The sequence below is a fragment of the Gracilinanus agilis genome, chromosome 2, assembly GCF_016433145.1.
Source record: "Gracilinanus agilis isolate LMUSP501 chromosome 2, AgileGrace, whole genome shotgun sequence".
In the NCBI taxonomy this organism is placed as follows: Eukaryota; Metazoa; Chordata; class Mammalia; order Didelphimorphia; family Didelphidae; genus Gracilinanus; species Gracilinanus agilis.
Window position 1 is genome coordinate 389,821,550 of NC_058131.1, and position 16,127 is coordinate 389,837,676.

Here is a 16,127-nt window from a genome sequence, read left to right on the forward strand (position 1 = left end):
TTTCAAATCCCTTCTAATATGCTATACTTATTATAACTAATTTATAGGATGACTAATTTTAGGTCAGAAGATCTAAAAGACTTTTTTCAATCAAGAGTGAACCAAAAGCATTCTAGGTTAGATTCGTCTTCTGTACGCCTTTAAGAACCATGTAGTTAACTATGAACACAAGATAAAATATCATAATGCAGATGATGCTTTAAGATGAAAAGACTCTTAACAAAACATTTCAGGGAAAAATTCCCACATACTCTGAACCTGATAAAGCAATCTAGATGTTTTTATTTTTTATTTATTTTTAAACAATTTGCCAAGACTGGAATGAGAGATAAATAGAAGGCACAACATTTTGCTGTTTTTTTGTTTTGTTTTGTTTTTTTACAAATACAAACTAAAACATGAAAAAACTCCCTACTCCAATAAAAAATTTTTTCCACAAATTCAGGAAAAGCGTTTTAAAGAGTTGAATTCTACACATTTAAAACTTATCCCACAATCCAAAATTGCAAGTGGTAAAAACAGTAGTTTAGAATTCATTTTGTGTGATCACGTATCAAAAGCAAAAAAAAGTTCTATGAATACCCTTTATTCCGTTTTTTAACCATGCCAGAGAAAAGTGTGACTGTCAATTTTTCCAGTGGCAACAACTCCAAACCAGAGAGTAGTCATGGCCCTCAATGAACAACAGGGGTTTTTTCCTGCCCTCAAAATGTTTGCCAAATCCTGGGTTTCTGACAGATTCTTGGAACACGTGGAAAAGATAAAAGAAAATTATTCCAATATCAGTTATAAGCAAAAGATATAGTCCTTTGGGATAAAACCGCTGTTGTAAAAAAAGAAGAAGAAAAAAATCTAGTCCGTATATTTGAGGTGAGCAAGAATTTCAGTTTTTTTTTCTTCTTTTAAAATCGACTTTTCCTAAAATATTGTTCCACAAAAATGGAATTGGGGACAAGGACTTGGGGGGGCAGCGGGGAATGAACAGCACACACAAAAAAACCATTAACACAAACAAAAAAGGGCCTGAAATTGTATCAAACGTAGGCAGTCTATATAACAGGCTAGGGTCACATTCCAAGATACCCAAGGCTGAAATTCACAACGCTGCAGGAGCAAAGGTTTGTGCCGTCATGTGAAGATCTTTGCGCCAAATTCACTGACGTTGACCAATTCCCCTTCCGGCTCCAAATCCTGGTTTCTGGGACATTCCTCCACGGGGAGGCCCTCTTATTCCTCCACCTAGGCCACTGCGTGGGCCTCCTGGTCCACGTGGCCTGTTATCCCGACGATCACCTTCTCTAGCAGCTCTTGTCTTCTTTTCTTCAACATTCAAACGCACTTCACCTCTGAACATGATGGGCTGTAAAAGTTAAAGATTTCTAAAATTACAGTTCCTGAATGCCACCAAATATTAAATGTATAAGTTAGACAAAATGCCACATTTGTTCTCAAAATTCATTTACTTGGTTATTTGGAATTAAGAACATAGAAGCAAAAGTGTACTAAGAACAATAATTGACATATAGCACTTTGAGATTCCCAAAGCACTTTGGATAAGTTCCTAGAGTAGCTTTAAAAAGCCTTAATCTCATCATATAATACCTTAAAAAAAATAGCCTCAAGATACTATTTCCCCAACAGCTACAAAAAAGGAAAGATATTCTCCAACAATAAAGTTTAGCCCTGATATGGCAGGCACCAGGATGGGGGGAGGAGAATTTGGAGTGATGAGATAATGGAACAAACAGTGGAATTAACTGAACCTGAGCTATTACAGGTGAGATAAAAGCTGAAAGAGGGTAATGCTTAATTTGTTTTAATATATGCCTGATTCATACAGGCATTTAAACAGATAAAATTGAGATTGGAGAGGGAAGAGACACAAAGAAATTCCTAATAAAGCAAACCAACAACTGAATGAATGGGTTTTCTTAAGGAGTAAAATGTTTTGACAGAAGGTTTTCAAGTAGAAGCTGGATGATCATTTACCAAGAATCTTTTAGAAGAGGTTCAGGTTTTTAGCATCTTTGAGGTCCCTTTCAATTCTGGAATTCTATTATTCTTTCAGAAACCATTTACCAAGTGCCTGCCATCTGCGTAGACAAAGCACTGTGCTAGGAACCAGATAATATAATAAAGACAAATAATTAAGATACTACTGTATTGATAGAGTCTTACAATGCAGAAGAGGATAATATGGGCGAAACACAAAAAAGTAAATACTTTTCATTAAGCTTGGATTACAGACTGGATTATATTAAAAATAAAAGAGCACTAGTTGGCTCAATGGATAGTCAGGTCTGGAGAAAGGAGGTCCAGGGTTTAAATATGGGCTCAGCAACTATCTAGCCTATTTAGTTTACGGCCTTAGCACTTGTTTGTCTTGGAACCAATAACTAGTATTGATTCTAAGACAGAAGGTAAACACTCCTCCCTCCCTCCCTCTCTCTCTCTCTCTTGAGAATGTGTTTACTAATTAACATAATTTTATAAATGGATGGTCACCATATTTGGGCCAATTTCCTCCAATGCTTAGAGACTGGGGTTTGAAGTTTATTCATGCCTAGCATTTTGTAAGACTAGGGAGAAAAAATAAGGAATTTATCTTTTCTAACTCCTCCTAAGTCAGGTCATGTTAGCAGGCTTTACTATTTTGAAGTACTACAAGTTACCAGATTAAGACCTCCATATTTACAATTGTATTTTTCAGTTAAAAAGAACCAAACATAAAAAATAGGTATGGGGAAAGAAATATCAAGTTTTGGATTAACTATTCTTATGTTTTATTTTCCTATTAGCTGTTCAAAAGATTAAAAAAAAGTATATACAATATAATCTACAAAACAATAGGTTTCGTAGATGACAGTTTTTCAAGAGAATTCTAATATATATGTAAAAAACAATAGACCATCACTGTAACATAAGTAGTTATTCTCTTTTGCCTCAAAACTTAAATGATTGGGTTGCTATATAGAAGAATTTTTCTGTAAGGATTTTGTCTCTCACACAAAAATTAAGGGGTTTCTCATACTAAAGTAATTTAAGACAATGAATGTCATCATTTTAGTCTCTCCTTCCTCTGACCTACAATAGCACATTGTTCTGTCCTTATTCCCACATTATACCTATTACTACTACAACTATTTGTATTTGTCCTAGGCTACAGGATAAGACTTTGAAATATGTTAATATTTCTGAACACCTTGGTTTTTGCTCTACAAAGAGATCATGCCTTTTGCAAAACAGGGTATATGTATCTAATAATTTTTATAGACTTTTTAATACTGTAATACTTTTATCATATAGAAAAAGCATTAGAGACCAAACTGGAATTCAGTAGTCATTTGTTCAAATCAAACAAGAAAAATTATTATCATAAAATGAGACCTAAACACACACACACACACACACACACACACACACTTTCACTACCAATGTCATGTTTACTTACGAACACAATACTATATATACAAAATAGTCTTACCCTGCTGCCAAGGATCTTCTGAACAGGCTCTGGGTCATCAAACACCACAAAACCAAAATTGGGTAGCTTTCCACCACTATTAATTCGAAGTTCCACAACATTCCCATAACCTTTGAACGAAACACAGAAACCTTCGGTCACTTGTTAGACCTGTTGTTATGCCATGAGCACTTACACTTTCAATCCAAATTTTGACAATTCAGTAACCTACTTTGGAAGAAATCTTTTAGTTCTGCTTTGTCCACATCGTGTGGAAGATTTCCAACAAAAAGCTGGTGACTGTCTGGATATCGTACAATTCTCCTTGTATCCATATCACCCTGTTCACCACCTTCACGAACTTAAAAAGAAAAATAATTCAAGTCACATTAAAAAAAAAAATCAATAAAAGTCTGTACTGATTCCAATGGCCCTTCAAACCAACCATCATTAATAAGAGAAAAGACTTATTTATCACAGTCTGAAACACAAAATCAAAACCTCTAAAACTTCCTAAGGTCCTCTTACTTGGTCTGGGTCCCCGCTGGGGTGGGATATTAGTTCTTTGTTCCCTCACTCTCTGGTCCCTCTGGGGCCTTTGTGGCGGTGCCTGAGATTCAGGTTTTGATTCTGGGCGAGCCTGGATTAAAAACGATTTGATTTATATGTAAATAAGTAAATCTCACCAAGTTAGGTGTGCTAACTAATGTAAGTTATCTGCTACAACATTTGGATTGTATTTTTTCCTCTAGAGTATCAACAAAAAAGTTCTTCTAAAACGAAATCTAATTTTCACATTATTAAGACCTCACCTGTGATGCTGGTACTTTAACAACATGAGGTGGTATCCCAGACACTGGAACAGCTCCACTAGGTGGGAGGTTCTTACTGGTAACAGATGCCCAAGAAAATGTCTAAAAGAAATGGTGTAAACAAAGAAGGATCAGTCAAAACATACAAATTTCTTCTGTTCCTTAGAAGCAGACTCTGACCCTTGCAGACATTTTCAAAGCAACAAATTCCCATATCCACTCACACCAGCTTTCAAGAGTAGTTTTTAGCAATTCTTAAAATGACAAGTGGCCATGGTTTCATCTGCTTTTAGGACAGAATTAATTTATCATTCAAATAACAAACCATGAAAAGTAGGAGAAAAGGATTCTAGAACTTGGGGAGGATAAACATGAGTCAGGGGAAAGATAGGGACAAGCCATTCAACCAAAATATGATTACAGATGGAATAAATATGCCACATACATGAAGGAGAAAATAGAAAAAGGGAATAGAGGGGAGGTTATAACTACTATGTGCCCCTACCAAAGGAAAAGGATTAATTAAGTATAACATGGGCAATGAGTAATGGAACAGCAAAAATGGAACAAAATAGAAGGCCATGGAGAATTCTATATTCAGAGTACACTGAAAATACATCAAATGAAGTTAGATAAACTAAAGGAATGAAGGAAGATAGGTTATGAGGATATGGTGAATTATTTAAAAAATTATTATAAAGCACATGTGGTAGCATTATGTAGGGGTACCAGGATATAAGTTTTCATATGCCACCTACTGTTCACAACTTATTACCTCACATTTCTAAAAGTAGCCCCCACCCAAAATATACATATATATACATATATACATACACACACACACACACACACACACACACACACACACACACACACACACACATATATGTGAATAGTCTATGTTGTGGGAAGGGGGTATAGAAATATAAGCACAATCAGTACATTGTTAGTGGAGTACAGCCATTTTGGAAAGCAATTCTCTGCAAATAAAGTGACTAAAATGTTTATACCCTTTAGCCTATAGATTAATACCAGGCTCATAATCCAACAGGACACTGATAAATCCACAAAATCAAAATAATCATAGCAGCTCTTTTTAGTAATATTAAGGAATTAAAAAGCAAATGCCTGTCTATTGGGAAAGTTAAACTGTGGGTACATGAATGTAATGGAATACAGAATGAAGACAGAAAAGAATGGATTTGGAGGCAGCTGGGTGGCTCAGTGGATTGAGTCAGGCCCAGAAACAGGAGGTCCTGGGTTTATATCTGGCCTCAAACACTTCCTAACTGTTTGACCCTGAGCCCTTAACATTCTTCTGCCTTGGAACCAATACACAGTACTGATTCTAAGGCGGAAGGTATGGGTTTAAAAAAAAAAGAAAAGAATGGATTTACACGAATTGATAAACAGAATTATGCAGAGTTAAGAATACAGCATATACAATAACAATGTAAAATAATCAAGAACCATAAAAGTGAATGCTGCAAATTACAAAGTGTATTCTTTTATCAGTTGTGATAAATTACACATTTTTCATACTTTTTCAATGAATCATTTCTTTTCCTCTTCATTATTTTTATTTAAAACAGACTTATTTCATGAGATGACTTTCTACAAGGGGATAGAAGGAAAGAGAATTTTAGTGGTATTAAAAAAGATATACCTAAGACTTCTTTTTAAACAAAGAAATATTAGGCATCTTGAATTGTTAGACAAACTAAGACTATGAGAATCTGAACAAGAAGGAACTTTCCCCAAAAACTTGTGCACATTTGAACAAACACTATACAAATTATTGGACATTAATAATAGGTGTTGCCAGATATTAGTATAGTAATTACTAATCTTCCTTACTCTCAGGTCCTCCTGCACTGCTGGAGCTGTATCTACAGGGACAGGAGAAGATGAACTCTTTTGAGTCTCCTCAGAAACAGGCTCTTCCAAAGTTGGTTCAGATTTTTCTTCATGACTTTCAGTTTCAGCTTCCTGCTCAGGCTCTGGTTCTGGTTCAGGCTCTGGCTCCACAACAGGCTCTTCCAGATGCTCCTCCAGGTCATTGCTTGTAATATAACAGATTAATTAAGTCATTCCACTTCCTAGAGACCAACAATAAAGCTGACTATGGTCTTAGTTCCAAGGTTCTGACCGTAGTCATGAACCAAAAACAAGAAATAATAATTCTTCAGAAGAAAAAAATAAGGGGGGGGGGGGGGGGAGAATTGCAGGTGGGTGGATTTAAGTGCTTACTGGTTTCTAAACTAAAAATAAATTTTTTTAAAGATCAAGTCTTCATTCATTCCTTCCTTCAGTACAGTGCACAATATATAAAATATATTTTATAACTATTCAAAATTGGATCAAATTATGTATAAAAAACTATTTCATTCAGCACAATCCTGTCTTACAATATTTAATTCTTCAGTTTGTCATGCTGTTTTATTTCTTCCTATTAGATTATTAGATCAATGAAGACAATCACTTAAAACAATGCTCAATAATTAACTGACTAAGCAACATGAGAGTTATCTCTTAAATCTTTTTATCTTTACACATAGTAAGGTAAATATAAGATATACTGAAGGTATTCATAACAATATCAATTCATCTAATATAGTCCTTTAGGTTTGCAAAGCACTTTTCACAACCACCCCATGAGATGAGTTTAAGTACTATCCATTTTACAGATGAGAAAACTGAGCTTTTGAAAAATTAAGTGATTTGACTATATTTGAATAGCCAGGAGGTACCCGAGTAGCTAGGCAGAGCAGTGGATGGAGTGCTAGGTCTAGAGTCAGGAAGACTCATCTTCCAAGTCACCTAATCCTGTTTGCCTCAGTTTCCTCAACTATAAAATGAGCTAAAAGGAAATGGCTAACCACTATCTTTGATAGCCCCAAAGGAGGTCACAAAAAGTGACATGACTGAGAATGACTGAACAACAACAATCACAGAGGTGGGAATTGAACCTTTTTTTAACCTCAAATTTATCATGCTATTATTCACTATGCTGGTTTGTCTCTTAACAATTTATAAAATAAAAATTCAAGATTATTTTACCATCAAAAGGAGAAACTGTTGATTCTCAGAAAATGCTAGAGATCCTAGATTCTAGGATTTCAAAATCTGTTTGTAAATTCCTACTAGAATATAAGGAAATTGACTATAGAAACAAGTTTCTATTTATTTCTAAGGAAGTTTCTTTACCTGACAGTCTGGTCATAAAAAGTTCCAGAGTCATCAGGAACAACCTCAGGGGTCTGCTGCCTTTCTTCTGGTTCTTCTACTTCTTCCTCAGATTCTATATTAGAGAGTTAAATATAATTAAAATAATTATGCGGCTATTTAATAAACATTTAAATATGAGGAGAAAAAAACATTAAGTTACTGAGATATGCTATTCATGAGAAAGCAATCCCAGTTCCTTAGAAATCATTTTAAGCTTTTAGTTCTTTGTAGAAGCATCCCTCAGTGGAAACTATAATTTTACTAAAGGACAGAATTCATAAGGTATGGCCTAGTGTATGGTGCAATGTTCAGTATTCATTATATTCTTTCATTTTTATAAAAGGTTTGTGTCACTTCCCTTGCCCTCTAAATAAAATGGAGTATATAGAAGGATCAACCTAAACCTCAATGAAGTGAACTGAGTTATCCACACACCAAAAAGACTATAAGGAGCCTATTAAGTGGATATTGTTAAATCTGCTGGCAAATATTTTGTTAACTAGCTGTTTAACTTGCATTATTACCATTTTCTTCATCACTTTCTTAAATCTAGACAAATAAAACAATAAACCAAGCCCTGATTTGTAGGCTTGCCAATTTCCAAAGTATCAGCTTCTATAAAACAGTTCTAGCACACTCCTGCATGAACTCAAAAGGCAAACTTTTAAAGTGATTATTAAAAGAAATATAGGACCTGCCATTCAAATTAAATAGAAAGAAGTACATTTTCTTAAGTTGAACATTAGTGACAAAAAGTGGTCAATGAACTAAAAATGCCCTAAATATGGTAGCCCTAAGACATTAATAGTTGGCCAATAAACTGACATATGAAAAGGAAATCAATATATTGTTTTCCTTACCTTCTTGAGGTTCAGTGATAAAGCCACCAAAAACCTCATCTTGGTATCGGAAGATGTCATTGTGAACATAGAATTTGTTTGCAACAGAACCCTAAAATGGAAGGAGAGACACCTACTTACTCAGCAGGCATTTCAAAAAACTGATCACCTGAAGTATCAGTAAAGGATTTACTGAAATGAGTTTATACCATTTAATAGACAAGTAAAATCTAGTATATTCAATATTATAATCATTAGCAATGTTTTAAAATATAAGTGCAGTAAATAACATAGGTAAAGATTCTTAAATACTTTATATTAACATCCTTGTAGATCTATAATTTAATGATACCTTAAATTAGGAATAGGATATAGATGGACACAGAGTAAACTCAGTTTACTCTATCCAGTTGTGATAAGGGCAGTAACAAGAAGTACTAAATGTTAAATAAGGAAAGCCACAAAAGGAGCCTTCAAGTAAGCATAGGAAGCAGTGACTGACTGCATTAGTGGTAACAGAATAACAGGAAAACAATGATATTCTAGCACCTCCAAGAGTGAGAGACAGCCTGCAAGAAGCAGTTGGAACAGAAAGGGCAGTAAAACCTTGGTTTTTAAGTCAGCTAGGTAGACTACATATAAGCAAGTCCCAATTTGGGTCACACATGCCCAGAAACATACACAATGCCTCAGATGGCTGGATACATCAATAAAAAGGGTTTGTGTCTGTCCTTTGTTGCTGTTTTAATGGCACCTCCTCAACTTTGCTAAAAGAATCAGGGGGCAGAAGCTGTTGTGCTATGAAGTTGATATTTGTGAACCTGGTCACTTAGGGTTTTATTAAATTTTTTTTTGCCAATTACATGTAATAAAATTTCCAAACATCTAAGTTATATGATTGAATTTATCTCCCTCCCTCACATCCCTTGCTCCCCCCTTCCCAGTGCTGGCAAGAAAATCTGGGTTTTACATATATATATATACATTATATATATATATTACCATGTAAAACCTATTTCCATGTTGTTCATTTTTGTGAATAATCTTATAAAACCAAAACCCTGAAGTATAAACCCAAATAAACAAGTGATAAATCATCTGCTTTCACATACACTGATTCACATACACTGACAGTTCTTTCTCTGGAGGTGGACAGCATTCTTTAACCTAAATCCCTCAGAATTGTCCTGGATAATTGTATTGCCAATAATAGCTAAGTCTATCACAGTTGATTATTCACAATATTGCTGTTACTATGTACAGTATTTTCCTGGTTCTGCTTATTTCACTCTGCATCGGTTCGTGTAGGTCTTTTCCATTCTTTCTGAAATTCTAATCATAGCACAATATAGCATTCAATCATCTTCATATGCCACAATTTATTTGGCCATTTCCTAACTGAAGAGCATCTCCTTAATTTCCAATTCTTTGCCACCACAAGAAGAGCAGCTGTAAATATTTTTGATTAAGTCCTTTCCCCCTTTTTTTGTATTTCTTTGAGACAGAGACTTAGTAGTGGTATTACTGGATTAAAGGGTATGTATGCATTGTTTTATAAGCCTTTGGACATAATTCCAAATTGCCCTCCAAAATGGTTTGATCAGTTCACAACTCCACCAGCAATGCATGTCCCTATTCTGCCACATTTCCTCCAACTGTGATAATGAGATTAAATCCACCTTGCCCATTCTTAAATCTAATTACCAAAAGTGTAAACAACTCCACTTAATTCTAAAGTGGGGAGGTCTGTGTGTGTGTAAAAATGGGTGATGATTCAGAATTGACTGACTGCCCCCTAGGCAGTCCTATCTGTTGTGATTGGGTAAAACTAAGAGGAAGACACAGGAAGTGATGAAAGAAATGGCCTGGATAAATTAAGAGAACTTCCAGGGTTCAGCCCTTTTTACTACTTCTTGTTCATGTCTTGGACCTGAAGGAGCTCTGGCTGGGACCCTGAGACTGACTGAAAAAGGCTGACTGACTACCTTAACTTCACTGGAGGTACTAGCCTCTGGACTAGTGGCTAAACCCCTTGTTAATTGAGTTTTAGGCTCTCTGGCTGGGCCTCTGGAGCCCTGCTGGAGACTTGAATACAAATATAGTTCATTAAGTTAGATCTCTTACTCTACCCTCTTCATCTCTCTACTTTCACTCTTTTATATTTTGTAATGAAATTACTAAAATCATTTTAGGAACAGTTATTTATTCAGTTCCTTGGGGACCACACCTTTAAATAATATATCCAATCAAAAAACCCATTTTCCCTCTTAAACATTTATCACTTTCCTTTACTGTCATACTGGTCAATCTAACAGTTGTGAGGTGGCACCTCAAAGTTGTTTTAATTTGCATTTCTCTAATCAAGGGGGATTTAAAACATGTTTTATATGATGTTTTGGTTTCTTCATCTGAAAACTTCTTATTCATATCCTTTGACCATTTGTCATTTGGGGAATGACTTGTGTTCTTATAAATTTGATTTATATATTGGATAAATTAGTCCTATATTAGAAATTTATTATAAAAATTTCTCCCAGTTTGTTGTTTCCCTTCTAATCTTGGTTGCATTGGTTTGTACAAATTAAATAATCTTGTAACATTCTCTATCTCTTATTTGGTCATAAATCCCTCCCCTCTCCATAAATCTTGACAGGTAAACTATTTTATGCCACCCCCCCCCCCCCCCACCCCGCTAATTTACTTATAATATGGCCTTTGACATCTAAATCATATATCCATTTTGACCTTATTTTGATATGAGATATTGGTCTAGATCTAATTTTTGCCACTTTTTTCTGATTTTCCCAACATAATCAGTTCTTATCCCAAAAGCTGGGATATCTTTAGGTTTATCAAACACTAGATTACTGGGGTCACTTACCCCTAATCTATTCCATTCTATTTCTTATCCAGTACCAGACTGTTTTTATGATTACTGCTTTACAGTATAATTTAAATTCTGGTACTGCTGGGGCACCATCCTTCACATTTTTTTTCCCATTAGTTCCCTTGATATTCTTGCTCTTTTGTTCTTCAAGATTAATGGAGATCAAGGGTCAGAAATGTTCTAAGCCAAGAACCAAAAAAGCAGAGAATGGGAACAGTTTTGAATTAATTTTGCTCTCAGGTAGATTCTCTGGGACTCAGTTATGGGCTCTTTTGAGATATCTCCTGAGATAACAGAGAACCTCCTAGAACATTACTTTTAATCTCAAACAGTGGCTTTCACCTATCCACAATGCTTTAAAGTAATTCTCTTAGGGTTGATTGACAACATTGTTTAAGTCCAGGAATTGCTGCACCATAATTTGCAGTTTCTATGGGATCCATTAAACCAGATGTGGGAACCATGACCTTCATCTGTTGGTCTGGTAAAATAGAAAATTTGTGACTGTCAAGCCTTAAGACTTCCACTAAGCTGAGACTTTGTTAAAAGCAATACTTTGTTAAATTCATTTTAGGTCTCACTTTTTAATAAGAACACTGACAAACTAGAGTATTGTCTATAAGAGATTAACCACAGTGGTAAGAAGGCATTCAACATGTTCTTTGAGAGAAGCTTGAAGGAATTGGGGACAGAGGAGGAAAACTGCAGCCCCACAAGTGAGGAAAGAAACATAAATGAAACTTCAAAGTGTCTGAAGGACTGTCATACCAAATAATTAGAATTCTATATAGCTTTAAAGTACAGAACTAACTAACACTAACACTGCCAGTGGGCAAGTTTGTTGGAAATACCAGCCCAAAATGAAAAAGCCAAGAATTTCCCACTAATCAGAGCTGCCAAACAGTGAAATTGTCTCACATTATATTTCCCCTGACAAAAATTTTACATGTATCTAATTATAGATAAAGAATTCAATGCCTCCATCCAATGATTTTTTATTTCCAATTTTTTAATTGTCCACCAAAGGAAAAAACCCAAAGCAATGGACTAGAATTACAATTTAGACAACTGTAACAAAAAGGATATTATCAAGAAAAACCAAACAAGAGAGGTTAATAATCTGGTTACTAAAAAGTAATTCAACTTGTGTAGTGTAAAAGTGAAAATTGGGAAAAGCCATCTAAAAGTGTATATATATTTCTATGGACAGGGGAAATGTATCAAAATTTCCCGTGATCCAACATGGTCCAGCTGTTTCCGTTTCCGGGTCTTTGGGGGCATGGGGAGGTCTATGGTCAGGAAGAGCTTAAATCTCCTGGGTTAGGAGGGAGTGGTCTTTTTTGCGAGTAGGCGCTTCCAGGAGACAGGAAACAAAATGGAGGCGGCAGTTTTGAATGCTTACAAGCGCGTGGTCTGATAACTTTATCAACATGGCTTTAATTAAATTACTAATATATATATTTATACGAGCCTTTATCATTTTTCATATTTATCATTAGTCTTAAAAATTCTTTTCAGTAGTTATGTGTGAATTCACTATTCTTTAAGATTTGGGGTTGTCATAACATTAAAAATGACAGTTCACATTAATACATACCTCAGGAGCAAGTACAAATGTCTGCATAAATCTTCGAAATGCCTGGTTATTATTAGATAGCAACCCCATCACCTGGACCACAACACCATCATTGAGGGTAGCATGAGCATCCACATGACGAATCTTGGTATGACAATTTGTAAAGTTTTGGGACATCACTTTGCGATGGATTTCCTAAAGAACCCAAGAATCAATCAGCTAACCCAACGTAAATTTATTGTCAATTTCAACAGTTAACTCATTTTTCAAGTTTGTTGTTTCGAGGGTACCTTTTTCCCCCCTTTATCCAAAAAAATTCCTTTACCTATAGCTAAAAAACCTCAGATTTTCTTAATAATTTCACTACAAATCTACCACACAGGCCTATCTAAACTGTCACCTTGTCCTTATTTCCCAACCTGATTTCTTCTATCTACGTAGTTACTGAATCCTTATATAAAAATCCCAATTAGCCTTAAAAGCTACTTGAGGGCAGGAATTCTCTATCATTGAAGATATAGTATAATGAATAATTGATGCTTGAAAAATATTGAAAATTTCATGATTTCTAAGATTATCCAATTCTCACAAGTTAAACAACCAAAATCCAAGACATTATGAAATTTGCATAAAACAATGATCCTGAAATTATTTTGATATAAAGATTTTTGTCTCTTAAACCAATTAAGCCAAGTCCTAAAATCCCATGCTTCCAAATTCTAAGTTAGTTGAAAGGCAGTATATTTAGAAAGAGATATTTCTCACAATTCCACATTTTTGGAATACATTAGATTTAATAATAACCTAAGAGAAAAATTGGCAATTGTTTCAAAATGCTTACCTTTTGTCCATAGACGGCATCAGCTGGTTTTCCATTGGAATCTAAACCTCCATGAACATAAGATGAGTTCTTGCCATAAAACCTATAAGACAGAATCTGATGGCTTCAAAAATCTTGCTTAATTTTTTATTCTTAAAATCTGTCTTCTAATTCAATTACTCACGTTTTCTTTAATACTTAGAAAATGTGGCCTTGTGTTTGGTTTTTTGGTTTTTTTTAAAGGACCAATGCCTATTTTACCTGAATAGTCCAAACAGGTCACACCTGAGGTTTTTTCAAAGTAAATATAGTGGCTATTTACCATTTAGAAATCATTTAATCCACAGCCATATAAGCAATCAGTAAAAGCATCATTACCTCAGTTTTATAAGGAAACAATGGTTTAAAGTTACCACTAGAGTAAGTGACAAAGCACACCAATCCAGTTCAAAGGCTCTTTTTACTATATCGTGCCACTTCTACTGATCAAAAGGAAACACATTATGCATACTAAAACTGTCCAGCTTAACAAAAAGGAATGCTTACCTATGCAGCATGTCTGGTGCCTGGTTCAGCAGAGTATAATACTGTCTCACAAATTCCCGCCCGACCAGCAGGGGACTTGGCTTCTCCATAACCATCTCTTTGGTCAACTGCAACCTAAGAGAAATTATGACAAAAAGATCTAATTTAAATTTATTCTGCATCCAGATAGGATGTAGTAACTTATACCACAAGAGATGTTTATGTTTATATTCAATCAAAAATAAAAGTAACTTAAAAATTGTTTAAACACTTTAGAAATGCAATTCAGTGGGGTTTTCATTGTCTCAAATTGTTTACCCAGCAACCATAATAAAGAGTTTAGAAGAAAAATACTTTTTTGCAATACTAGCCAATATACTAATAATAGTGTGTCATTTGGAATTGTTTTAAGTCCTGGAAGACTACAACTCCCAGGACTATCATAGAAAGTATGAGAGAGTTTGGAGCCTTTTCTCTCTCTAACCTGGAGGGTCTGCTCTGGAGTCCGGAAATGCTAGGGATTCTGAGCTCCGGCGCGCTCTCTCTCTTTCTCTCTTGGCACCTTTTTTCCTTTCTGTTTATCTCCTAATTTTTCCTAAACCTTGCCTTTTCTAATTAAAATAAAACCTAGCTATTCTAAACCCTAAAGTTGCTCTCTGGTCAATTTCCCCCTGCTGGGGCTGGACATCCCTACCTTCTTCTCCTTTCCCTTTCCTCTACCTTCCTCTCTCCTTTCTCCCATTCCACCAATCCTCCTACCTTCATCCCTTCATCCCCTTCACAATAGAATTCCAAAAATATTCAAGTCTAAAATGAGACCAAAACCAATCAGAATAAAACATAAAGCTACAGGTTAAGTACCATGCTAAGGTAAGAAAACTCCATTATAAAGTCTATCTAGGATGGAAGGAAGAAGATTTTCTATTGTACTGCACACCAGTGTTTTTGTACTAGATATTATGTTGTGCGTGTAGGGGGCATAAGGCAACAATGTAATGTGAGTCAGGGAAGGAGAAAACACTTGAAAAATAGCTTTTCAAATATCTGAAAAGATTGACTTAGCAAATAAAAAAGCAAATATCCTGCAAAGGGCTAAGAGGGCAGAGGCCATAACCAAAGTAAAACCGCAAGATACGGTTCAAGTGAATAAAGAAAAATTTTCTAAATAAGGAGAAACATTAAACAATAGAATGGGTTACCTCAGGAAGTAATAAAGCTTCTATCACTGAGTGTCAAATAAAAGCTAAAATTGGACTAGATAGCCTTCCTAATTCTGAAATTCTACATATACACATATCAATGAAGGAAAAATGGGTGGCTAGATTTACACCAGATTTTTCTAAAATTTTGAAAAAGGATTTTAATTATGGAATTTTCAAATACAGAATGAGGCTAAGTATATTTACAATGGAATTTATAAATAAAAATTCTTAGAAATGGTGCACGTCACAATATATTGCAATCTATAAAACAATTCCTGCAGAGTTTCACCTAAAGGGCAAGGATATATATAGTAAATACTAGTTTAAACATTCTGAAGAGCAGCAATTATTAAATCACAAAGCTGATCATACTTTTTAACCCAACAATTCTACTAGGAAACCTATCAAAAAAAAACCAAACACAAGGGGGAGGGGGGGAGAGACACCTTATCTGCACAAATATTGCTACTTCATTAGCAATGCCCCAAAAAATGGAAAATAAAAAACTGGTAAATGGCTAAATCCACTTGAGAAAATACTGTGGAGCTAACGATTCAATATTTCAGCTATGAAGGTAACAGAAAGCAGATCTTTTTTGCTTATAACTAAATTTTTTGATTCAGTAATGGCTCAGAGTTATATTTAACAGTTTAATTAGTAAAAATATTTCAATCACAAGGATCTCAATCTACACCAATACATAGTTAAATGTAAGATAGTGACCATTTTTTCAAAAGCAATTAGGCTAATTTGTCCAAGTTCAAGCATAAAAAAA

General features: G+C 34.9%; 1 protein-coding gene across 2 annotated transcripts; it reads right to left on the minus strand.

Annotated features, from left to right (window-relative positions):
- Window positions 1–259: 259 nt before the first annotated feature.
- Window positions 260–14,278, minus strand: G3BP1 (G3BP stress granule assembly factor 1). 2 transcript variants are annotated; one of them, XM_044661780.1, is made up of 11 exons: window positions 14,172–14,278; window positions 13,647–13,728; window positions 12,827–13,000; window positions 8,364–8,454; window positions 7,483–7,576; window positions 6,133–6,337; window positions 4,276–4,377; window positions 3,992–4,103; window positions 3,696–3,824; window positions 3,485–3,594; window positions 260–1,360 (listed from the first exon to the last, which is right to left on the minus strand). In XM_044661780.1, the coding sequence occupies exons 1-11, from the start codon at window positions 14,264–14,266 to the stop codon at window positions 1,154–1,156; spliced, it is 1,401 nt and encodes a 466-aa protein (XP_044517715.1). In that variant the 5' UTR covers window positions 14,267–14,278; the 3' UTR covers window positions 260–1,153. The 2 variants fall into 2 exon arrangements, with proteins under 2 accessions (XP_044517715.1, XP_044517714.1); XM_044661779.1 differs by having other exon boundaries at window positions 3,485–3,615.
- Between the last annotated feature and the right edge of the window lie 1,849 nt (window positions 14,279–16,127).